Genomic DNA, 26,906 nt, shown 5'->3' on the forward strand with positions numbered 1-26,906 from the left:
AAACAGAGTGCTGCACCTCACACCTATGGCTGATACTAGTGCCGCTAGGCTAAATAAAAAACACATCAGAATTTTGTGTATGAATTGATCAAGCCATACTGCCCCATGTACCTCGTGCCGGTATCTGATACACATGGGTCCCTACACTAAGTCCACACCGTGCCAGTCAGTGGCCACCAACCCCGCAGGCGCGCACAGTCAGGGAACGGGGGCCATGGGACGGCCCTGCGACCCCCATGCCACAGGACCAGACCCAAAAACACCACACCAGAACCCGGCCAGCGCCGCCGCCGGCGAAGGTCGCCCCCAAACAGCACAAGTCTGGATGAGGTATTGCGCTCACCATAGCTGCAGCAAACAGAATGGGAAAAAACAGGAGGGATTAAAACCATGTGCACTCAGGTGTCTCCTGCTAATTGCGGTCATGTGGGTCTCACCAGGAGGAGTGCAAAACACGGAGAAAAGAGAGAAGCAAAATGCGGTTCAGGGAAGAAACAGAGTGCTGCACCTCACACCTATGGCTGATACTAGTGCCCCTAGGCTAAATAAAAAACACATCAGAATTTTGTGTATGAATTGATCAAGCCATACTGCCCCATGTACCTCGTGCCGGTATCTGATACACATGGGTCCCTACACTAAGTCCACACCGTGCCAGTCAGTGGCCACCAACCCCGCAGGCGCGCACAGTCAGGGAACGGGGGCCATGGGACGGCCCTGCGACCCCCATGCCACAGGACCAGACCCAAAAACACCACACCAGAACCCGGCCAGCGCCGCCGGCGGAGAAGGTCGCCCCCAAACAGCACAAGTCTGGATGAGGTATTACACTCACCATAGCTGCAGCAAACAGAATGGGAAAAAACAGGAGGGATTAAAACCATGTGCACTCAGGTGTCTCCTTTATAAGACCCACATGACCAAAATTAGCAGGATATGTCTGTGCTCACATGTCTGGACCCTATGTCTTCCCCATTCTGTGAGAGCAGCAATGGTAAGTGTAATACCATATCCATACTTGTGTCGTTTGGGGGCAGCCTTCCCCGCCGGTGGTGCTGGCTGGGTTTTGGTGGGGCTTTTTGGGTCTGGTCCTGTGACATTGGGGTTGCAGGGCCGTTCCATGGCCTCCCTTCCCTGCATGTGCACGCTTTGCGGGGTTGGCGGTCGCTGACCGACACGGTGTGGAGTTAGCGTAGGGACCCGTGTGGACCAGAGGACCTGCGCGGTGGTACACGGGGCAATATGGCTTGATCAATTCATATACAGACACTCTGGTGTTGATTTTTAATATAGGCCTAGCGGCATTAGTATCAGCCATAGATGGGATGTGCAGCCGTTCCACTCTCTCCAGTTCGTATTATAGTAGTTATATTCCTGTATATAGGAGCAGTATTATGGTAGTTATATTCCTGTATATAGTAGCATTATAGTAGTTATATTCTGGTATATAGGAGCAGTATTATAGTAGTTATGCGTATAGGTAGATAAAAAGTCCAGCACTCACCGATATCAGAGGTATGTAAGCTTGTGTCTTTATTTCATCTTGCGATATGTGCAGGGAGGGAGAGGGTGCGCGGCGTGACTTAAATGGCGACGGCCGTTTCTGGCCGCTAGGGCCTTTCGTCTAGCCGAGAGTATGCGCCGTGTAACAGGAAGGGGGTGTGAAATAGGTAAAAGTAACACACGTGATCAGTGACAGTATAAAATCATTCAAAGCAGTAAAACATTACAGAAACACGGCCAAATCGTTTCTTTCATTAAGGCCAAGGGGGCCAGTAGCTTCAAGACCTGCAATCCATAAAGACTCCCTTTTTAGTAGAGTCCGATGCTGGTCTGTACTGCTACCTCTGGGATTAACCCGTTCCAGACCTAGAAATTTAACGCACTTTGTGTCGCCCCCATGTTCCTTTCGGATGTGTTCTATTAAACGCGGTACTCCCTTTCCTGTGTGAACAGAGTACATATGCTCTTTATACCGGTTCCATAGAGGGCGTTTAGTTTTGCCCACATAGAATCTTCTACATGGGCAGACCAGGGCATATACTGTGTACGTAGTTCTGCAGGTGATGAAATCCTTAATGTAGCATTCTTTCCCTCCTAGATGAATATAGGAGGTACTAAGCATTTGTGGACAGTAGTTACAGTGGCCACATTTACGGTTACCCTCGGGGAGAGATGCATTAAGCCAGTGTGTTGTTCTCTTTTTCTTTACATCTTGACTATTGTTGCTACTGAGCATGTCCCCTATGGTTTTGTTTTTTCTGTGGGTAATACAGGGTTTACGACTGGCAATGTCGTGCAAATCGGGGTCGCTCTCTAAAAGAAACCAGTGGCGATTTATGGCTTGTCTTATAGTATCATTGAGTGGTGAATTCTGAAAAATAAACATAAATCTTTTTTCATTAGCTTTTTTGCGGGAGGAGGGTTGTAATAAGCTGGATCTTTCTACGTCCAGAGCACGGTTAAATGCTTCTTTGACCATAGGTTTGGGGTAGCCTCTGCGTGTAAGTCTCTCCTCCAGATCACCAGCCTGTCTTTTAAAACTATCAATGTCGCTATTAACCCTCCTAAGGCGCAGCATTTGGCCATATGGTATGGCTTTTTTGACAACTGGGGGGTGCGAGCTGGTGAGTGTAGGAGAGAGTTACACGCAGTAGGTTTTCTATATACAGAGGTCTTGATCTCATTGTCTATTATTTCTACAGAAATATCTAGAAACTCGAGTGTGGGGCCACCAAACTTGGATGTGAAAAACATATTTCTATTGTTGTGATTATTGAGGTATAGGACAAACTCAGAGAACAAGTTCTCGTTACCACCCCATGCAATAAAGATGTCATCCACGAACCTATAGTAACCCTTTATATATGTAATAAAGGGGTTGTTTTCTGTGTATATAAGGTCGTGTTCAAGCTTGGCCAGGAATAGGTTAGCGTACGTGCAGGAGACCGGCATGCCCATGGCAGTGCCGATCTCCTGTCGATGCCATACATCTTCAAACTTAAATACATTACTTCTTAAAATAAACATAAGGGCCTCTTTAACAAAATTACGTAGGGCCACGGGGTTGCCCCCTTTTTCAAGGAACCAGTCTACTGCCTCTACACCCGCATCATGTGGGATGCGGGTGTAGAGGCTCTCCACATCTATGGAGGTGAGAGCCGTTCCAGCCTCCCAATGTATGTTCCTAATTGCCCCAAGGAATTCACCGGAGTCCTTAATGTAAGATGAGGTGTGTTCAAGTATGGGTCTAAGGACCCATTCAATATACTGGGATAGGCCCTCAGTAACCGAATTGATCGCTGAGACAATAGGGCGCCCAGGTGGTTTCTCCAAAGATTTGTGGATCTTGGGGAGAAAATACCACCTAGGCGCCCTAGGGGAATCAGGTATCAGTTTCTCTGCCGTCTCTCTATCCAGAGCCCCTGCAGCTACGTGTCTATTCAAAAGTGACCTTAGGTCCTCTCTGACTTTCCCTATTGGGTCTTTGTTCAGAATAGAGTAGGTATTGGTGTCACTAAGCTGCCTTTGGGCTTCATATGTGTAGTAGGCTTTCGACATGACTACCGCTGATCCCCCTTTATCTGGGGAGATAAAGGGGGATCAGCGGTAGTCATGTCGAAAGCCTACTACACATATGAAGCCCAAAGGCAGCTTAGTGACACCAATACCTACTCTATTCTGAACAAAGACCCAATAGGGAAAGTCAGAGAGGACCTAAGGTCACTTTTGAATAGACACGTAGCTGCAGGGGCTCTGGATAGAGAGACGGCAGAGAAACTGATACCTGATTCCCCTAGGGCGCCTAGGTGGTATTTTCTCCCCAAGATCCACAAATCTTTGGAGAAACCACCTGGGCGCCCTATTGTCTCAGCGATCAATTCGGTTACTGAGGGCCTATCCCAGTATATTGAATGGGTCCTTAGACCCATACTTGAACACACCTCATCTTACATTAAGGACTCCGGTGAATTCCTTGGGGCAATTAGGAACATACATTGGGAGGCTGGAACGGCTCTCACCTCCATAGATGTGGAGAGCCTCTACACCCGCATCCCACATGATGCGGGTGTAGAGGCAGTAGACTGGTTCCTTGAAAAAGGGGGCAACCCCGTGGCCCTACGTAATTTTGTTAAAGAGGCCCTTATGTTTATTTTAAGAAGTAATGTATTTAAGTTTGAAGATGTATGGCATCGACAGGAGATCGGCACTGCCATGGGCACGCCGGTCTCCTGCACGTACGCTAACCTATTCCTGGCCAAGCTTGAACACGACCTTATATACACAGAAAACAACCCCTTTATTACATATATAAAGGGTTACTATAGGTTCGTGGATGACATCTTTATTGCATGGGGTGGTAACGAGAACTTGTTCTCTGAGTTTGTCCTATACCTCAATAATCACAACAATAGAAATATGTTTTTCACATCCAAGTTTGGTGGCCCCACACTCGAGTTTCTAGATATTTCTGTAGAAATAATAGACAATGAGATCAAGACCTCTGTATATAGAAAACCTACTGCGTGTAACTCTCTCCTACACTTCACCAGCTCGCACCCCCCAGTTGTCAAAAAAGCCATACCATATGGCCAAATGCTGCGCCTTAGGAGGGTTAATAGCGACATTGATAGTTTTAAAAGACAGGCTGGTGATCTGGAGGAGAGACTTACACGCAGAGGCTACCCCAAACCTATGGTCAAAGAAGCATTTAACCGTGCTCTGGACGTAGAAAGATCCAGCTTATTACAACCCTCCTCCCGCAAAAAAGCTAATGAAAAAAGATTTATGTTTATTTTTCAGAATTCACCACTCAATGATACTATAAGACAAGCCATAAATCGCCACTGGTTTCTTTTAGAGAGCGACCCCGATTTGCACGACATTGCCAGTCGTAAACCCTGTATTACCCACAGAAAAAACAAAACCATAGGGGACATGCTCAGTAGCAACAATAGTCAAGATGTAAAGAAAAAGAGAACAACACACTGGCTTAATGCATCTCTCCCCGAGGGTAACCGTAAATGTGGCCACTGTAACTACTGTCCACAAATGCTTAGTACCTCCTATATTCATCTAGGAGGGAAAGAATGCTACATTAAGGATTTCATCACCTGCAGAACTACGTACACAGTATATGCCCTGGTTTGCCCATGTAGAAGATTCTATGTGGGCAAAACTAAACGCCCTCTATGGAACCGGTATAAAGAGCATATGTACTCTGTTCACACAGGAAAGGGAGTACCGCGTTTAATAGAACACATCCGAAAGGAACATGGGGGCGACACAAAGTGCGTTAAATTTCTAGGTCTGGAACGGGTTAATCCCAGAGGTAGCAGTACAGACCAGCATCGGACTCTACTAAAAAGGGAGTCTTTATGGATTGCAGGTCTTGAAGCTACTGGCCCCCTTGGCCTTAATGAAAGAAACGATTTGGCCGTGTTTCTGTAATGTTTTACTGCTTTGAATGATTTTATACTGTCACTGATCACGTGTGTTACTTTTACCTATTTCACACCCCCTTCCTGTTACACGGTGCATACTCTCGGCTAGACGAAAGGCCCTAGCGGCCAGAAACGGCCGTCGCCATTTGAGTCACGCCGCGCACCCTCTCCCTCCCTGCACATATCGCAAGATGAAATAAAGACACAAGCTTACATACCTCTGATATCGGTGAGTGCTGGACTTTTTATCTACCTATACGCATTGTCTGAACTGCTCCATTTCTGCCCGTGCACCACCTATATAAGCTGTTTATTTCATGGAGATTGCCCCCTCCACCGACACCTATACTCCATACTATACAAGGTCTGGCTAATCCTCTATCCGGTTGTGCTGAGGTCTCTTGCTCCACACAAACAATTATAGTAGTTATATTCTTGTATATAGGAGCAATATTATAGTAGTTATATTCCTGTATAAAGGGAGCAGTATTGTAGTAGTTATATTCCTGTATATAGGAGGCAGTATTATAGTAGTTATATTCCTGTATATAGGGAGCAGTATTATAGTAGTTATATTCCTGTATATAGGAGGCAGTATTATAGTAGTTATATTCCTGTATATAGGAGGCCGTCTTTGCCATTACTACCTGCTCTCAGTCAGATGATAACCCTATAATATCTAGAAAACAGAAAATCGCTACAACCATATACATGCCTGTAATGCAGGTCTGAACCTTCTCCTAGATGCAAGCGTGGTATAGGAGGCGTCGCTAGTGCCCTGGAACTCACAGGGCTGGTCAGAATGCAATGTCCAGAAAGTATTCCAGCGAGACAGCCATCCTTGATAAAATCCACTTTTATTTAACTTGGACAAAAATAGAATAAAACATCCAGCACATGGATAGTGCACTATCCATGTGCTGGATGTTTTATTCTATTTTTGTCCAAGTTAAATAAAAGTGGATTTTATCAAGGATGGCTGTCTCGCTAGAATACTTTCTGGACATTGCACTATAATATCTAGCACAATCTTACCAGTTCGGCTCTTCTTCTGGCCTCCTTCTCCACCCTCCCTGGTTCTCTTTCTGCCAAGATCCCTGTGTGGCGGTAGGTGGCGCGTGATCTCCGCTTGGCCAGTACCCAGATCCATCAGAAGGGTGCTGATGGGCCCCTGATAATCACAAGAGGATGGGTGCCGGAGAACGCTGAGTAACTGCAACTTCAGATTCTTTCTAACGCTGCTCACTTGAGACTTGGCAAGAGTTGGAGGTAAGTTTGCTAAAGAGGAAAAAAAAAAAAAGTCAGAACTAGCGAAAAAAAAAAAAAAAAACACTGCTGACCTGCTGACGCAATGTACATGAATATCTCACCATGCAGAGACTCGTAGGCCTGGATCACTTCTGCCATAAACATGGGCCGCTGACGAGCAATTGAGGCCAAAGAACCCATTGCTGCCGTAAGGTTGATGCTGGAGATTGCAGGGTGAGCCATAAATTTCAGGAGTTCTTTCAGGGCTTGCTTCCCAACATCTCGTAAGACACCTGCCAAGAATCCAACAATTTGTCAACATGCACGTGACCCTGACACCACCCAACATGGCCAAGGAGGAGTGCCCCCCTCTCTTCCAAACACCTATAGCAGATACATACTGTACTTTACGAAAGGGTGATCTGTAGGGATTTGCTCCAGGCTGATGTCTCCCTCCTGTCTCTTGGGAATCTCACTGTCTGCAGTACGTGGGGACAAAGTGACAATTAAACTCTCCACAAACTTTACTGCGTGTGTGCGAATCCCATCGTTGTCTGACTCCAAAAGTTGGAGAATGTCAGTGGCCATTTCTGTAACCAGATCCCAGCAGGATTCTTGAAAATCGGACGTGGGGCGAGAGCGGGCGACCCACTGGAACAAAAGAAGACGCATAAGGTAAAGGCCGCAGAACAGTCTTGGGGTATAAACCCACACACAGTATATGCAGCGTATTTACTGCTGCGTTACGCAACAAATACACAGCAAGTTAGATCTAAATAACTGAACACAGCATCAAATCTGCTGCAGATCTGCTGCGTATCTGCTGCGTATATGGTGTGTGTTTGTACCCTTACACAACCTTGTATAATTAACATACAACATACAAGAATTCTCCTCAATTTAGCTTCTTTTTAGAAGTCCGGGACCAATCACAGTCACAGTCTCAGCCCTAAAAAAGGGAACTACAACATCCAGCCTCGAGGTCACAAGAACAGTGGCAGAACATTGTAAGGGTCCATTTACACAGAAAGATTATCTGACAGATTACCTGCCACAGTTTTGAAACCAAAGCCAGGAATAGACTATAAACAGAGATCAGGTCATAAATGAAATACTGAGATTTCTCCTCTTTCAAATCCAGTCTTGGCTTTGGCTTTAAATATTTGGCAGATAATCTGTCAGATAATCTTCCTGTGTAAATGGACCCTAAGAATACACGTCCGAGCCCCTTACACTGAATGCAATGGCTACTTCTGAAGTAGATTGTAATACTACAGATATAACTGGTGCCAGTACTGGAGATGGTATTACTATATAGATGTACCCGGTGACAGTACTGGAGATGGTATTACTATATAGATGTACCCGGTGACAGTACTGGAGATGGTATTACTATAGATGTAATGTTTTTGGTGGTGTGGTGTTTTTGGGTCTGGTCCTGTGGCATGGGGGTCGCAGGGCCGTCCCATGGCCCCCAATCCCTGACTATGCGCGCCTGCGGGGTTGGTGGCCACTGACTGGCACGGTGTGGACTTAGTGTAGGGACCCATGTGTATCAGATACCTGCACGATGGTACATGGGGCAGTATGGCTTGATCAATTCATACACAAAATTCTGATGTGTTTTTTATTTAGCCTAGGGGCACTAGTATCAGCCATAGGTGTGAGGTGCAACGCTCCTTTTCTTCTGTGAACCGCATTACTATAGATGTAACTGGTGTCAGTACTGGAGGTGGTATTACTATAGATGTAACTGGTGACAGTACTGGAGATGGTATTACTATAGATGTACCCGGTGCCAGTACTGGAGATGGTATTACTATAGATATAACTGGTGTCAGTACTGGAGGTGGTATTACTATAGATGTACCCGGTGCCAGTACTGTCACCAGTTATATGTATAGTAATACCATCTCCAGTACTGTCACCAGTTATATGTATAGTAATACCATCTCCAGTACTGGCACCGAGTACATCTATAGTAATACCATCTCCAGTACTGGAACCTGGTACATCTACAGTAATACCATCTCCAGTACTGTCACCAGTTACATCTATAGTAATACCATCTCTAGTACTCGCACCGGATACATCTATAGTAACACCATCTCCAGTACTGTTACCAGTTATATGTATAGTACTGTCACCAGTTACATCTATAGTAATACCATCTCCAGTACTGGGACCAGTTATATCTATACAGTAATACCATCTCCAGGCCATAGGGCCCCCTGTATTGGCTGCACTCCCATGGGATGCTGTGTACTGCCATCACTGAGGACGCCCCCCTCTGTCTGATCCCCAATACGAGGGGGCACTGACCTGAAGGGCCACTTTATACAGCTGGGTCATGGTCAGGATGGACTTCTTCACCACATTGACGTTCTCATCCTTCAGTAACATGTGCAGATTAGCGATCAGCTTGATGAGGAGTTCATTGTCCAGTTTACTGCCGGACAAGGAAAGATCAGTATATGATACTGGAGACATAAGAGACCCCCGGGCCCCTCTCAGTACACACCACTCACTCACCAGGCTTCTTCTATGAAATTCACCACAAACTTCCGAACATCTACAGATTTATCAGCCTGGAAAGCGATGATCTCCTGCACGATGGAAAGAAGAGGGGTCAGAGTCTACGCTGCCCACATCTGCCCCCTGCTGCCCCTGACAGGCACTTACATCCAGAAAGTTATCCAGCAGCGTCGGGTCCTTGTTTATGATCAGCTCCTGGACCTGGGAATGGATGAGACATGTGAGCTCTGCGGACAAGCAGCGGGGGTGCAGCATGGCCACTCGGGGCGCAGCGCGGACTCACCTGCTTCAGCATCGTGATCTTGGAATCGTTGGTGGCGAGGGCGGCCATGTTCAGCAGCTCCACCACCTGAAAGCCAGATGATTGCAAAACACATGAAGCCCATAAACCCAACAATTATAACAATGCCATGTGATCCAATCATGTGACCACACCATAATAATGCCATGTGACCCAGTCATGTGACCACACTATAACAATGCCATGTAAGCAGTCATGTGACCACACTATAACAATGCCATGTAACCCAATCATGTGACCACACCATAACAATGCCATGTAAGCAGTCATGTGACCACACTATAACAATGCCATGTGACCGAATCATGTGACCACACCATAACAATGCCATGTAAGCAGTCATGTGACCACACTATAACAATGCCATGTAACCCAATCATGTGACCATGCCAATGCCAAACTTGTTACCTTCTCCGAGGTGGAGAGGACTTCAGAGGTCGCATCATCCTGGGTGAAGAACTGGGAGGCGACGCTGACCGCCATAATGAAGAGGAGTACAGGAAACCTCTATGCAGATCTGTAGTATAACAAAAAAAGAAGTCAAGTACCAACAGTCCTATGTACCAACAGTCCTATGTAACACCACAGATAACACAGTGATATCTCTCTAAGTACAGATAATGTAGTAGTCACCTGCAGTCCTATGTAACAGCACAGATAACACAGTGATATCTCTCTAAGTACAGATAATGTAGTAGTCACCTGCAGTCCTATGTAACAGCACAGATAACACAGTGATATCTCTCTAAGTACAGATAATGTAGTAGTCACCTGCAGTCCTATGTAACAGCACAGATAACACAGTGATATCTCTGAGTACAGATAATGTAGTAGATGTCACCTGCAGTCCTATGTAACAGCACAGATAACACAGTGATATCTCTGAGTACAGATAATGTAGTAGATGTCACCTGCAGTCCTATGTAACAGCACAGATAACACAGTGATATCTCTGAGTACAGATAATGTAGTAGTCACCTGCAGTCCTATGTAACACCACAGACAACACAGCGATATCTCTGAGTACAGATAATGTAGTAGCTGTCACCTGCAGTCCTATGTAACAGCAGATAACACAGTGATATCTCTGAGTACAGATCATGTAGTAGCTGTCACCTGCAGTCCTATGTAACAGCACAGATAACACAGTGATATGCCTCTGAGTACAGATAATCTAGTAGATGTCACCTGCAGTCCTATGTAACAGCACAGATAACAGTGATATGCCTCTGAGTACAGATAATGTAGATGTCACCTGCAGTCCTATGTAACAGCACAGATAACACAGTGATATCTCTGAGTACAGATAATGTAGTAGTCACCTGCAGTCCTATGTAACACCACAGACAACACAGCGATATCTCTGAGTACAGATAATGTAGTAGCTGTCACCTGCAGTCCTATGTAACAGCAGATAACACAGTGATATCTCTGAGTACAGATAATGTAGTAGATGTCACCTGCAGTCCTATGTAACAGCACAGATAACACAGTGATATCTCTGAGTACAGATAATGTAGTAGATGTCACCTGCAGTCCTATGTAACAGCACAGATAACACAGTGATATCTCTGAGTACAGATAATGTAGTAGTCACCTGCAGTCCTATGTAACACCACAGACAACACAGCGATATCTCTGAGTACAGATAATGTAGTAGCTGTCACCTGCAGTCCTATGTAACAGCAGATAACACAGTGATATCTCTGAGTACAGATCATGTAGTAGCTGTCACCTGCAGTCCTATGTAACAGCACAGATAACACAGTGATATGCCTCTGAGTACAGATAATCTAGTAGATGTCACCTGCAGTCCTATGTAACAGCACAGATAACAGTGATATGCCTCTGAGTACAGATAATGTAGTAGATGTCACCTGCAGTCCTATGTAACAGCACAGATAACACAGTGATATCTCTGAGTACAGATAATGTAGTAGTCACCTGCAGTCCTATGTAACACCACAGACAACACAGCGATATCTCTGAGTACAGATAATGTAGTAGCTGTCACCTGCAGTCCTATGTAACAGCAGATAACACAGTGATATCTCTGAGTACAGATCATGTAGTAGCTGTCACCTGCAGTCCTATGTAACAGCACAGATAACACAGTGATATCTCTGAGTACAGATAATGTAGTAGTCACCTGCAGTCCTATGTAACAGCACAGATAACACAGTGATATCTGAGTACAGATAATGTAGATGTCATCTGCAGTCCTATGTAACACCACAGATAACACAGTGATATCTCTGAGTACAGATAATGTAGTAGTCACCTGCAGTCCTATGTAACACCACAGATAACAGTGATATCTCTGAGTACAGATAATGTAGTAGCTGTCACCTGCAGTCCTATGTAACACCACAGATACCACAGTGATATCTCTGAGTACAGATAATGTAGTAGTCACCTGCAGTCCTATGTAACAGCACATATAACACAGTAATATCTCTGAGTACAGATAATGTAGTAGATGCCACCTGCAGTCCTATGTAACAGCACAGATAACACAGTGATATCTCTGAGTACAGATAATGTAGTAGATGTCACCTGCAGTCCTATGTAACACCACAGATAACAGTGATAACCCCCCCCCCCTCCCTTCCCCAGCAGACATGGTTCCGGTCATTCCTCCTCCTGTCACCGGGCAGTCACCTCCATTACTGCTCTATAGGGGTGTATTACCGGTAATATTCCAGCTTTGGGCTGTCCCTGTCGGTCGCAGTGCACACTATCCCCCGGTGAGCCCGCGGCATCTGTCAACTTTCCTCCTCTCGCCAAAACGCAGCCGGCGCAGCCATCTTGGACGGCGATGACGTACTTCCGCTTCCGGTGCGCTGGCGTTGTGCGCATGCGCACCCTAGGATTTGCGCTTCTCAGTGGGAGCTGCGCTCCGGGGTCTCCAGCACAGGACACGCATCAGGGGCGCCAAGTGACATCATGTCATCAATAGTGACATCATCGTGTGTAGTGATATAATCAGTGTCAGGAATATCACAAACACTAACATCTCCGTTGACATGCTTAGTGTGAGCCAGGGCTCCGCTGAGGTCAACAGCTTCTCCCGCAACATTTTAAGGTGTAGCCTTATTTTTGGTGACGTCATTAGTAGGGTCACCACCAGAGATTTAAATCACTAGTGACGTCACAAGTAATTATCTGCATGTCCAGTGATATCATCAGTAGTGTTATCAGCTTTGGTGATGTCATCCTAGTAGTATCCATGTCTCTGGTGACATCATAGGTAACGTTATGGGAGATTGGTGACATGTAACGTTATGGGAGACTGGTAACATCATAAGTAATGCTATGGGAGACTGGTGACATCATAGGTAACATGAGACTGGTGACACAGGTAACATGGGAGACTGGTGACATCATAGGTGCAGTTATGGGAGACTGGTGACATCATAGGTAACATTATTGGAGACTGGTGACATTATAGGTCACGTTATGGGAGACTGGTGACATCATAGGTCACGTTATGGGAGACTGGTGACATCATAGGTCACGTTATGGGAGACTGGTGACATAAGTAATGCTATGGGAGACTGTGACATCATAGGTAACGTTATGAGAGACTGGTGACATCATAGATGACGTTATGGGAGACTGATAACATCATAGGTAACATGGGAGACTGGTGACATGTAACTTATGGGAGACTGGTGACATCATAGATGATGTTATGGGAGACTGGTAACATCATAAGTAATGCTATGGGAGACCGATGACATCATAGGTAACATGAGACTGGTGACACAGGTAACATGGGAGGCTGGTGACATCATAGGTGACGTTATGGGAGACTGGTGACATCATAGGTAACGTTATGGGAGACTGAATTAACATGTTTATTCTTTGGAGGGACGAGGGAATCCATCCACCTCAGTCCGAGAGTGGGTGCCAGCTGCGTAAAGTGCGACGGGTTATCCGTCGCCATTTCATAGTTTACACGTACCCAAATTGAGGACACGAGAGGTGCTGTTTCTTGAAGAAAGCAGCCATGTTTTCCAAATCCTGGTCAACCCCTTCAAATATCCCTAACTTTTTGTGAGTAGTGTAATTGTATTCACTGTAGCGATAACAAATACAGGGGACGTGTATAAGCAGGTTGTAAGAAAAGCTCAGTCACAAGGGCTGCTAAGACTGCTTGAAGGCATTGCCAGGTGATGACTGGACCCCTGACCACCGATGAGGCACAGTATGGCCGGATGCTGCATTATTATAATTGGGCATCTGGACAGCTGAAAGTCGGCATCATGTGGAGCTTGGACACCGCCTGTTGATGGCAGATAACCAGCCGGCATCCGCACCCTCCTAAGCCCGCGCCATTCTTCCTCAGCAGTCGCAGGACCTTGGCATCTCCCATGTTTGTTGGATGTACAGACCTCGCCTGGTGGATCCCGCCCTGTTCCATATTCTCCCCTCCTCTTTAATGAACACGATTTGTTAGGAATCAGAAGCTTTTAATAAGTTATTTACATACAGAATCAACGCTCCCTTCCATTTCATTACGGTAACGCGGTGGGGACACCGGGAGGATGCCGATTTCTACACATATATTGCTTTCTGGGCTAGCCACGTGTATGGAGAGAGAGGACAGGACCCGAGAATCCATCACTGACAATACCAAACGTTCCCATATAAAGACCTGAGAGCAACAGGAAACAGACGCTGGATAGGCAGCCACAGCACGCTACCATGCAGCCACCATTTATATCATCTGTACCCGGTGGCAACACCTGGAACCTACCAAACCTTCATCACGAGGAATCTCGACTCTTCCCGCTGTCACCCTGACACTAGATGACAACCCCGTCACTGCTGTGCTTTATTATTGAGGACCTTCCTCTAGGCCGCTGTAAATCCAACACAAGGCATCACCCAGCTATGAGAAATCGGCACCGAGGACCCACATCCTAGTTACCTGATAGGGGTGCAAATCTGCGAATACCTTCATCATCACCAGGTGAGGAGGAGCAGAGAGAAGCGTGAGATTTAGGCTGAAGGATGAGGTCCTTGTCAGCTGCGCTTGTACTACACTATCCCCCAACAATTCCTACTACAAGAGGACTGTCAGAGTCGTATTTCAAACACAGAAACTAACATGGGAAGATTTCATCTTTTTTCCTATCTGGGGCGAGGGGGGTAAAGTTACTGAGAGACAATCCCGACACTCCGCCATGCCTTCTCATACAGTTTGTGATTGTCTATATGTTTTTCCAGCGACCTCTGCGTTTGCGTGTTGTCAGGTAGGAGAATCGCTTCCTCTTGTTGGGAGGCGGAGATGGTGGAGGCGGTGGTGGATCTACTGTCGTCTCCTGGACTTCGTCCTCGTGTGCCTCGTGACTTTCTACCTCGTAACTCACCGAACATGGTTCAGATTCTGGCTCTGTCTTTGTGGGAAAGTAAACAGGCTCAATGACGGCCGACGGGGCCGGCGATGGCGGCTGGGGAGGTATAAGAGGCAATAAGGTGGCCAGGACATTGGTCAAACGGTCCATACTTTGCCGGAGGGTATAGGTCAGGTGCCGTATAGCTTCAGCCGTTTCCTGCTGGGCTCTCAGCATGGCAACTGTTGGGTCGTAGTGCTGACTGACACCGCCTGGGGCCAGTAGAGGAGAACCAGAGCCCGGGGGAAGCTGTTCTGGAGAGTCACCATCTGAGGGATCTGGCGAAGGGCTTAGCTGAGGCAATTGAACAATGTGAATCTGAGGCGTGGGGGAAGCAGACTCCTTAGGATGAAGCAGCAGTGGAGGCTCTGGGGGGCAGCAGGGACCGCTGAGAGAGTTCTCTGCACTAGATGAGCCGGGGCCAGGTAAATGTAAGTCTGTGGATAAGAACAGACATGGTGTTAGTTGTGTACAACGCCAACCACTGCTGCCCTCCCGCATGGTGAACGCTACAAGGAAACGTCGGCACTAAAATATCTACTACGCCAACCACTGCTGCCCTCCCGCATGATGAACGCTACAAGGAAACAGCACTAAAATATCTACGCCAACCACTGCTGCCCTCCCGCATGATGAACGCTACAAGGAAACGTAGGCAATAAAATATCTACAACGCCAACCACTGCTGCCCTCCCGCATGATGAACGCTACAAGGAAACGTCAGCACTAAAATATCTAAGGGTTTTTCAATGGGAGACCCTTGTGTCTGGGGCTGAGCTTCTGGAGCAAGGGAAGTGAATCATCAGCTGTTGTGTCTGCGTTATCGTGTTAATAGACACCACAAACAGATCAGTTGAGCTATGGACTATAAATATCTAACAGGTAATAGAGCCGTATGGAAGAAAAATACCTAATAGGTTGTAGTACAGGTGTACAGTAAGGCAAGTGCGCCCCAACGTACAATGTGCTTACCATCTGTCCCTCAGTATCTGCTCCTCAGTCACATAGAATAATAATGGGAATGAAAAATGACCAAAAACAGACTTTCTTCACTATAATTTACCAGCCACCATCCTGATAAGATTCCAATCCAGCATTGACATCCAGGGCTTCTCCAATTCTTTTCTTCAGCTATCACACCTTCTTCAATCTTCTCTGGTAAACGTTATAATTCAGTGTGGATTCAAACCATAAGCTCCTCAAACCAGAACATCACCAGATCCTACAGTTCCACGTCTTCAAGGGAGCCCTCACGCTGTATCCTCTCCAACCACTGAGAGTCAAATGCCGAGCATTTAGGAGTCTCCAGCCACCTCAATCATCATCATGCTGTACACTGCATGCATCAACTTCTTTGGTGCATGCTTTACAGAACAGGTACTAGATTCTTCTTGTGAAATACAGTCTGTCACGGCTCTTTGGTCCTGTGGACATATATCTACGACCACTTTGCTCTACCTTGCAGGTATTACTTTCTTCTGGTACCATCATGCTTATTTAATGGCTGTTTTGTGGCTTCTTAAAGACGACTCCCTGCGTCTTCTGTTCTGGTCTTGAAAGGTTCCATGAAAACTTCCTCACTTGTAGACAGTCTTCTGGACAGTGGGAGGCTGGATGACAATTGTTTGGCATCTAGACACTATAAGTGGTTCTTCTAAGTTTTATAGGGAAGCTATCGTCAGGTTCATTCGTACAAACCTGCTGACAGTTCCCGGTAGCTTCTAAACTCCTCTTACCGTTGTCCGTCTTCTCACGCTCTCAAATGCTGCCATTTTCATAATAGTCAATGATGTAAAAATATGCAAACTCGCTTGTTAGGAGCATTGGGGGTGTTCCTTGGCCGTCCGGAGCATCGTTTGGCCCGCCCCCCGCTTCTGATACATATTCCAGCCTGCCTGCTTATGCATATGCATGAGAAGGCCGGCCACGGTAAGAGGAGTTCTGTGACTGCCGGTATGCACAAACCTGCCGATAGTTCCCCTTTAAAGTCTACCTATGACTTGAAGACCACGGCAGTATACTTTGAAAATCTCCCACAGGTACACGGTCTTCTTCATTGTGGGAGGTAGAGGGAATGCCCGGAAGCGCTGTAGACAATGCAGTTTATGGCACTTCCAGGGATTCCATCCCACATTTGTGTCAGAAAAGACAGCATACCTGCAGGTTCTCAACATTTCTTGACGCAGTCTACAAGTGATAGGTACTTTTTAAAGATATCCTCTATCCTCAGAATGTGACCATGAGGGTCCAACAATTAAAACCCTACCAATCATGAGAACGGAGGTCCCTTGTTCCCCAAGTAAAAGTAGCGGCAGCATCTTCTGAAGTCCCAAAGAAAATAAACAGAGCAGGGACTATGCAAGCTCCATTAACCCGAGGGCCAGGAACCTCCATTTTTGTGATCGGTGGAGGTCCCAATGGCTGGACCCCCACAAACAGACTCTTAGCATCTACTCTATAGATAGAGGATAACCTAATTTTAGAACAACCCCTTTATCCCCAATACGATAAAAGGTTTCAGAAAGAAATGTGGATGAAGGCCTGGTGATGCTAATTTTTGGTGGGAATTCCATAAGACTTCATTTACAACCAGCAGAAATACAGCACATTCATGGGGCTTTCTTCCTTATACCATGCAGTCTGCTTCGGTTTCCTGCAAATTAGAGTCTGAAGGTACCCGGTGTATCCACATCTACCAACAAAATCAAAATATCCATGCAGAATTCGCACATTGGTTCTTTCCGTCATAATCTTGGCCAAAAAAAAACTGTCATGTGTGAAAACCCCCTCAATGGTTCCTGCGCAATCCTCCTAGGTTCTGATCATTACTCCTGATCGCTGCTCTTCCATATCGCTGCTCTTCCATCTGAAGTAAGTAAGGGGGGGGGGGGGGGGGGAGGCACTTTCTCCCCAAAGAAGGATCTGTGAAATTTCTATTTAAATAGCACAAAGTGGATCTGGGGATCTGGTTTTCCGTCACTTTCATCCCATTAGTTTTTGAATTTTTGTGCCCAATGAACAGAAACAGATGTTTTTAGATGGTAAGAAATAACACCAGACATGGGGGGCACTTACAAATGGCTTTGTGTTTTGTCATTTTAGGCCTGTTTTACTGGTGACCTATAGAGGGAGCCGTCCAAAGAACAACTCCCCTCTTTTAAACTTGGTAAATTCCATAAAGTCACCAATGACTGCAGCATCTAAGGGGTTAAACATCTTGGGGCAGAGTTATCTCCGACTGAGGCAGTGGCATACCTCTACGTTACAAACACAGCTTTACGGCTACACTACGTCGGTTGTCATGAGGGATCAGACGTTGGACTATGACAGATATAGCGGTTTTATGTAGGTCCATCGTTCTGTGATACCTAATGTCACGATTAGAGATGAGCGAACCGGGTTCGAGTCCATCCGAACCCGAACTTTCGGCATTTGATTAGCGGGGGCTGCTGAACTTGGATAAAGGTTGTCTGGAAAACATGGATACAGCAAATGACTATATCCATGTTTTCCACATAGCCTTAGGGCTTTATCCAACTTCAGCAGCCACCTCTAATCAAATGCCGAAAGTTTGGGTTCGGATGGACTCGAGCATGCTCCAGGTTCGCTCATCTCTAGTCACGATATATTAACATGGGGTGAGAGCTGCACTGTTCCTGGTACAGAACTCCACTGATGTAATTAAATGTTAACATCAGTAGGGGGAGCTCCCTGCATTATGATTTATTAACCCAATGTATACGTCTGTATGCCGTAAGCTCCTGGGCGCCCCCTACTGGCGGCTACAGGCAGCAGAATATTTGTATTGTAACCTGACAGTAATGCAAGGGAACTGGAGCTCTGGATCAGTAAACCTCAGTTCCAACCATTATAAATCAGTACAGAATATTTAGAGTACATAAAGGGGTCCATGTCAGGACAATCACCTTAAGCTGTGCAGCACACACACTCTTCTCTCTGGTGACTGATCCATCAGTAGGGAGAGGGGAAGACTGACGGCTCCTGAGGAGACATTGCAGCTTGAGTGGTGATAGGGGATAGAGAGAGGCAGCTGACCTTAATGTGGAGGAGAACTACCTCATGAACATGGCGGTCACTGGCTATAAATCTATGGCGGTCACGGCCTATACATCTTTAGAAGACACGCTATTACATGGAGATCAGCAACCAGGGACCCCTAAGATGGTGAGGGTTATAATAAATAGTAACCTATAATTCCATCACTGACCAGTCTCAGCCAGTAGATCGTCACCTGAACTCATACAAAACCCTGAGAACTAGGGGTAGGTGCAATCTAATGCTCACCCATAGCTCCCAGCCGCGTCCCATGAAGATAAGACTCCCTCCCAGGTACCACCCCAGGACCCAGGATGGCAAAGATGGTTTCCTCCTCCGCAGTGAGAACGTCCTCTGCCGTTCCATTTTGCGTGGAATGAGGGATACGAGCCAATTTCTCTTTGGTCCGTCTCTTGAAATCGTTCCAGCGTTTCTGCACTTCCTGGGCCGTCCGTTTCCAGTTGGTGATGGCGTTGATCTTCGCGGCGATGCCCTCCCACACTCGGCGTCGCTCGGCCACACTGAGGCGTCGGCTCTGCGCTCCGTACAGCATGGAGTAATGGGCCCGCACTTCTCGGATAAGGATCTGGTTCTCCTCATAAGAAAACCTTGGCTTACGGAGTCGAGTCACTTCCTCCGTGTCGCCAGACATGGCGAGGGCATTCACTATGGCCTCCAGTGTTTTGGCTAAATAGGAAGAGAAAAAAACATTGGTTATGTTGGTTATATTAGTCCGTTCATACAGTAACACAGCAAACAAACACACACAGCTCAAAAGATGCGATCAGCCGAGAAGCGGGATAAGCCCACTCGTTGGCCGATTGCTGACACTATACACGGGGGTAGAAAGTCAACTGCTGAACTGTACGGATGGACAGGTCTGCATCACTGTGAAGCCGTATCCCGAGGGTGCATCGTTGGGACTGAACAGCCTATGGTGGTGGTCTCATCTCCCTGGCAGGTCCCAAGACCACTGGTCATCATACCACAATCCTTGGATGGCACACACTATAGGAACCTGGCAGCTGACCATCTACACCCACATCTCCAGAGTTCTGTTCCCCAACTGAATAACAATCCCTTTAATCAGATGAGATACGATTAGGTACCACTGGCCTGAATAAGAGATGAGATACGGTTAAGGTGCGTTTACATGTAACGATTATCGTGCGAATTTGCGCGATAACGATCGAATTCGAACGATAATCATACATGTAAACGCAGCAAACGATCAAACGACGAACGAGAAATCGTTCATTTTGATCTTTCAACATTTTATCAAATCGTTGTTCGCAAAAAATTTGCAGATCTTTCCGTGTGAACAGTCGTTTGCCTATTTAACCAATGTGTGAGATAGGCTTAAGCGATCGCAAAACGATTTCCTGTACGATATATCGTACCGTCTAAACGCTGATCGTTGTGGAAAAAAATCGTTACTCCGACATCGTTAATCGTACGATCGGGCCAATTATCGTTTCGTGTAAACGCACCTTTAGGCACCACTGGCCTGGATAAGAGATGACATACGGTTAGGGCCCTATTCCATGAGATGATTATCGCTCGCATAATCGTTACAGATAAACGATCTCAAACAACCGATATTGCGAACAACCTGAAATCGTTTACCCAATTACATGGATGCGAACGAGCAACGATAAAAATAGGTCCAGGTCTCATTAAGCAATCAACGATTTCTCGTTCAATGTTTGATCGTTAACTGCTATACACCTGAACGATTATCACTTCGTTCCGAACGATTTAACAATTAACTGAACGATAGTCGTCTTGTGGAATAGGGCCCTTAGGCACCACTGGCCTGGATAAAAGATGAGATACGGTTAGGCACCACTAGCCTGGCCGATGAGATACGGTTAGGCACCACTAGCCTGGCCGATGAGATACGGTTAGGCACCACTAGCCCGGATGATGAGATACAGTTGGACATGGAGGATACAGGTCCCGTATGGCGTCCTGCGGTACTGTCACCACAGATGTTACAGCTCGGCCTGTAGATCCTGGTAGATGTGGAGGAGACGTTCCCGGCCGTGTGCCAGCTTCCTCTGATGATTGTGCCATCTCACACTCACAGCCGCCTCTCTACGTTCAGCTATGAGACGGACGTACCCAGAATCTATGGTGAGTCCTGAGTGCTGATACACTGAGCCCTGTGTGTGTGTGTGTGTGTGTCTGTGTATCTGTTTGTGAGTGTGTCTGTGTGAGGAGCCGACTCCTCGTGTGACTGATGGACTGTGACTATGGAGGCAGCTGTGCACATGGCTCATAATAGGCAGCTATCCTGCAGCTGGAAGCCATGAGGGGCAGCGCATGACCTGTACATATCACTGAGCTGTTAGTGTCCTTGTACCACTATTAGAGGTGACCACTGTCCTATTTGATGGCTCCTACATCCTCACACCAGCAGGGGGCAGTGTGTCCTCCCTACATCATCACACCAGCCGGGGTCACTGTGTCCTCCTCATCATTACACCAGCAGGGGGCAGTGTGTCTTCCCCATCCACACACCAGCAAAGGGGCAGTGTATTCTGTCCACATCATCAACACAGCAGGGGGCATTGTGTTCTCCACATCATCACACCAGCAGGGGGTAGTATGTCCTCCCCACATCATCACACCAGCAGGGGGCAGTGTGTCCTCCCTACATCATCACACCAGCCGGGGTCAGTGTGTTCTCCTCATCATTACACCAGCAGGGGGCAGTGTGTCCTCCCCATCCACACACCAGCAAAGGGGCAGTGTATTCTGTCCACATCATCAACACAGCAGGGGGCAGTGTGTTCTCCACATCATCACACCAGCAGGGGGTAGTATGTCCTCCCCACATCATCACACCAGCAGGGGGCAGTGTGTTCTCCTCATCATTACACCAGCAGGGGGCAGTGTGTCCTCCCCATCCACACACCAGCAAAGGGGCAGTGTATTCTGTCCACATCATCACACCAGCAGGGGGTAGTATGTCCTCCGCACATCATCACACCAGCAGGGGGCAGTGTGTCCTTCCCCACATCATCATCACACCAGCAGGGGGCAGTGTGTTCTCCCTATATCATCACACCAGCCGGGTAACCACTACTCCCAACATCTCCTTACAGCTCAGTCACAGCCACCTAGATGGTGGTAATTCATTATACTAGCCGTCCTGCTTCTCTCCATCCTATCACACCTCTTCAGAGGACGGCGCCAACGTGTCTCTCAGTCATGTCTATCCACCACCCATCTCTCACCAAGAAGTACACTGCCCCAAAGTAGCCTCTGAGAGCCTTAATACAGGTCAGCATGTATACTCCCTTTTGTGGCCAGAACCAGATCTCACCTGAGAGCGACCCCGCATCAGGTGGGTGTTTTCTCAGGTTACCGGGTATATAACGCCATGTGTGGCTGATTCTCCTGGTTCCCGGGTATCTATCATTCTTCCCAGGCACAAATCAGGATTTTCAGGTGTTAACTCAGGTTACCGGGTATATATCACTGTCTTCGCGTATTTACTTGGGTTAACTGGGTATATATAACAGTCTGCAGGTGTTTATCCTGGTACTGATCATTCTCCCCAGGTATAAATCATGTTATCCATGTGTTTTCCCATATAAGTGGGTATATATCAGCATCTCCAGGTATTTACTGGGGTTACAGGGTATATATAGGTCTGTAGGTATTACTGGGTATATACTGTATAACAGTCTCTGGGTGTTTCCCCTAGTTACCGGGTATCCATCATCCTCCCAGGGTATTTACTCTGGTTCCTGGGTATATATTGGTGTGGTGTTTATCCTGGTTACTGGGTATATATAACAGTCTCTGGGTGTATATTGGTGTGGTGTTTATCCTGGTTACTGGGTATATATAACAGTCTCTAGGCATTTACTCTGGTTCCTGGGTATGTAGTCTCTGGGTGTATATTGGTGTGTGGGTGTTTATCCTGGTTAGTGGGTATATAACAATCTCTGAGTATTTATCCTGGTACCTGGGTATATATTGGTGTGTGGGTGTTTATCCTTGTTACTGGGTATATAAAACAATCTCTGGGTGTATATTGGTGTGTGGATGTTTATACCGATAACTGCGTATATATAACAGTATCTGAGTGTATATTGTGTGGGTGTTTATACTGATTACTGGGTATATATAAAAGTCTCTGGGTATATATTGGTATGTGGATGTTTATACTGATAACTGGGTATATATAACAGTCTTTGGGTATTTATTGGTGTGGGGGTGTTTATCCTGGTTACTGGGTATATATAACAGTCTCAAGTATATTGTTGTGTGTGGGTGTTTATCCCGATTACTGGGTATATATAACAGTCTCTGGGTGTATATTGGTGTGTTGGTGTTTATCCTGGTTACTGGGTATATATAACAGTCTCTAGTATATTGGTGTGTGGGTGTTTATCACGATTACTGGGTATATATAACAGCCTCTAGGTATATATTGGTGTGGGTGTTTATCCTGGTTAATGGGTACATATTGGAGTGTGGGTGTTTATCCTGGGTATATATAACAGTATCTGGGTCTATATTGGTATGTGGGTGTTTATCCTGGTTACTGGGTATATATAACAATATCTGGCTGTATATTGGTGCGTGGGTGTTTATCCTGGTTAATGGGTATATATAACAGTCTTTGGGTGTATATTGGTATGTGGGTGTTTATTCTGGTTACTGTGTATATATAACAGTATCTGGGTGTATATTGGTGTGGGTGTTTATCCTGGTTACTGGGTATATATTGGAGTGTGGGTGTTTATCCTTGGTACATATAACAGTATCTGGGTGTATATTGGTGTGTGGGTGTTTATCCTGGTTACTGTGTATATTTTGGAGTGTGGGTGTTTATCCTTGGTATATATAACAGTATCTGGGTGTATATTGGTGTGTGGGTGTTTATCCTGTGTGTATATATATAACAGTCTCTGGGTGTATATTGGTGTGTGGGTGTTTATCCTGGGTAGATATAACAGTATCTGGGTGTATATTGGTGTGTGGGTGTTTATCCTGGGTATATATAACAGTATCTGGGTGTATATTGGTGTGTGGGTGTTTATCCTGTGTATATATAACAGTCTCTGGGTGTATATTGGTGTGTGGGTGTTTATCCTGGGTATATATAACAGTCTCTGGGTGTATATTGGTGTGGGTGTTTATCCTGGGTAGATATAACAGTATCTGGGTGTATATTGGTGTGTGGGTGTTTATCCTGGGTAGATATAACAGTATCTGGGTGTATATTGGTGTGTGGGTGTTTATCCTGTGTATATATAACAGTCTCTGGGTGTATATTGGTGTGTGGGTGTTTATCCTGGGTATATATAACAGTCTCTGGGTGTATATTGGTGTGTGGGTGTTTATCCTGGGTATATATAACAGTCTCTGGGTGTATATTGGTGTGTGGGTGTTTATCCTGGGTATATATAACAGTATCTGGGTGTATATTGGTGTGTGGGTGTTTATCCTGTGTATATATAACAGTCTCTGGGTGTATATTGGAGTGTGGGTGTTTATCCTGGGTAGATATAACAGTATCTGGGTGTATATTGGTGTGTGGGTGTTTATCCTGGGTATATATAACAGTCTCTGGGTGTATATTGGTGTGTGGGTGTTTATCCTGGGTATATATAACAGTCTCTGGGTGTATATTGGTGTGTGGGTGTTTATCCTGGGTATATATAACAGTCTCTGGGTGTATATTGGTGTGTGGGTGTTTATCCTGGGTAGATATAACAGTCTCTGGGTGTATATTGGTGTGTGGGTGTTTATCCTGGGTAGATATAACAGTCTCTGGGTGTATATTGGTGTGTGGGTGTTTATCCTGGGTATATATAACAGTCTCTGGGTGTATATTGGTGTGTGGGTGTTTATCCTGGGTATATATAACAGCCTCTGGGTGTATATTGGTGTGTGGGTGTTTATCCTGGGTATATATAACAGTCTCTGGGTGTATATTGGTGTGTGGGTGTTTATCCTGGGTATATATAACAGTATCTGGGTGTATATTGGTGTGTGGGTGTTTATCCTGGGTATATATAACAGTCTCTGGGTGTATATTGGTGTGTGGGTGTTTATCCTGGGTATATATAACAGCCTCTGGGTGTATATTGGTGTGTGGGTGTTTATCCTGGGTATATATAACAGTATCTGGGTGTATATTGGTGTGTGGGTGTTTATCCTGGGTATATATAACAGTCTCTGGGTGTATATTGGTGTGTGGGTGTTTATCCTGGGTATATATAACAGTCTCTGGGTGTATATATAACAGTCTCTGGGTGTATATATAACAGTCTCTGGGTGTATATATAACAGTCTCTGGGTGTATATTGGTGTGTGGGTGTTTATCCTGGGTATATATAACAGCATCTGGGTGTATATTGGTGTGTGGGTGTTTATCCTGGGTATATATAACAGTCTCTGGGTGTATATATAACAGTCTCTGGGTGTATATATAACAGTCTCTGGGTGTATATATAACAGTCTCTGGGTGTATATATAACAGTCTCTGGGTGTATATTGGTGTGTGGGTGTTTATCCTGGGTATATATAACAGTCTCTGGGTGTAGATTGGTGTGTGGGTGTTTATCCTGGTTACTGGGTATATATAACAGTCTCTGGGTGTATATATAACAGTCTCTGGGTGTATATATAACAGTCTCTGGGTGTGTTTCCTCTAGTTACCAGGCATGTTACATCTTGTCTGGGTGTTTCCCCTACTTAGCGTGTACCCCTCATTCTCCCCGGGTATCTATCATCCCCCCGGGTGTTTATCCGCTCTGTGTATGAGGGGTTGGCTCTCTGGTCCCCCGCAGGGGCCGCCTGGGCTCGGGGGCCGCTCAGTGGGCGGGGGAGGGGCAGGGGCTCAGCGTCCGGGAGGATTTCGGGGTTTTTTACCTTTTTGTAGCCGCTCCGGCTCCTGCTCCACCTCTTCCACTTCCTCTCCTCCCGCCACCCACGGAGCATGCGCCGCACTGCGTCACCTTCGGGCCACGCCCCGCACCTCTGCCCGCAGCGCGGGGCACTATGGGAGAGAACGCTGCGGACACTAACGCGTCCTACGGCCACTAGATGTCGTCTCCTGACTTAGCGCTCTCCCCATATGACTGGACCGAGGCTGTAGGGATCCGTGTAACCACGCCCACCGACTAAATGCCACACCCACTTCACAGGTAGCGCACCTGTCAGCATTAAAGATCGTGCGCAGTGCGCATGTGCGGGGCTTCCGTGAGGTAAATAACCAAACAGGAGCTGCGCCCCTCACCGGCCCGGACGCCCCCGATATTACACATTACAGGGTCAGACATGCTGAGACCACTGCAGTGCGAGACAGGAGCAAGGAGGAAAACCCTCATCATCCACAGGGGCCAGGGACAGGGCGCTGTCACTGTGTGTATACGTTACTGATCGACAAATCGTTCATTTTAATCTTTCAGCATGTTCTCAAATCATTGTTGGTCGTTCGCTTTGTGTAATCAGCCTTTCACCGATTCACCCTATGTGTGAGATGGGCTTAAGCGATCTTAAGATGATTGCAATAACGATTTTTCAAACGATTTATCGTTCCGTCTAAACGCTGATCGTTATAAAAAACACACGGTTACTTTGAAATTGTTTATCGTTCGATTGTTCGAATCATCGCTCCGTGTAAACGCAGCATAACGTGTGAGGACATACTCCGATGTGTCCAGCACTGGAGACCTAATCCAGAGACGACCAGCAGGTGGCACATGAGATACAGCGACGTCTGTTCTCTGTGTAGAGACACCATGAACCGTGGGATCTCCCCAGAAGAATTATTTCTATCCACGTGGGACAAGCTGCATGCACAAAAAACTTTGAGGACCAGGGATAGTGATGGGCTGTCCACTGGATAGGTTACTGGCCGGCGGAGGGGCCAACACCTGGCACCCCCGACGA

The 26,906-nt window shown here is 46.4% G+C and overlaps 2 protein-coding genes across 3 annotated transcripts in view; both read right to left on the reverse strand.

Moving 5' to 3' along the window:
* SYMPK (symplekin scaffold protein) overlaps window positions 1–12,363 on the reverse strand; it is a 28,164-nt gene extending 15,801 nt beyond the window's left edge. Inside the window, exons 1-9 of the mRNA XM_069985538.1 lie at window positions 12,220–12,363; window positions 9,937–10,045; window positions 9,511–9,576; window positions 9,375–9,428; window positions 9,225–9,298; window positions 9,015–9,141; window positions 7,094–7,343; window positions 6,815–6,985; window positions 6,480–6,722 (exon numbers count right to left, since the gene is read on the reverse strand). Of these exons, the coding sequence (XP_069841639.1) occupies window positions 6,480–6,722; window positions 6,815–6,985; window positions 7,094–7,343; window positions 9,015–9,141; window positions 9,225–9,298; window positions 9,375–9,428; window positions 9,511–9,576; window positions 9,937–10,011 (1,060 nt within the window). The 5' untranslated portion in view covers window positions 10,012–10,045; window positions 12,220–12,363. The remainder of the gene's footprint in view (window positions 1–6,479; window positions 6,723–6,814; window positions 6,986–7,093; window positions 7,344–9,014; window positions 9,142–9,224; window positions 9,299–9,374; window positions 9,429–9,510; window positions 9,577–9,936; window positions 10,046–12,219) is intronic.
* A 1,623-nt stretch (window positions 12,364–13,986) lies between these two features.
* Window positions 13,987–26,060, reverse strand: MYPOP (Myb related transcription factor, partner of profilin). 2 transcript variants are annotated; one of them, XM_069985547.1, is made up of 3 exons: window positions 25,884–26,060; window positions 19,236–19,673; window positions 13,987–15,367 (listed from the first exon to the last, which is right to left on the reverse strand). In XM_069985547.1, the coding sequence occupies exons 2-3, from the start codon at window positions 19,636–19,638 to the stop codon at window positions 14,748–14,750; spliced, it is 1,023 nt and encodes a 340-aa protein (XP_069841648.1). In that variant the 5' UTR covers window positions 19,639–19,673; window positions 25,884–26,060; the 3' UTR covers window positions 13,987–14,747. The 2 variants fall into 2 exon arrangements, with proteins under 2 accessions (XP_069841648.1, XP_069841649.1); XM_069985548.1 differs by lacking the exon at window positions 25,884–26,060 and adding an exon at window positions 21,111–21,204.
* Window positions 26,061–26,906: the final 846 nt, after the last annotated feature.

Source organism: Dendropsophus ebraccatus, chromosome 10 (genome assembly GCF_027789765.1).
Source record: "Dendropsophus ebraccatus isolate aDenEbr1 chromosome 10, aDenEbr1.pat, whole genome shotgun sequence".
Lineage (NCBI taxonomy): Eukaryota > Metazoa > Chordata > Amphibia > Anura > Hylidae > Dendropsophus > Dendropsophus ebraccatus.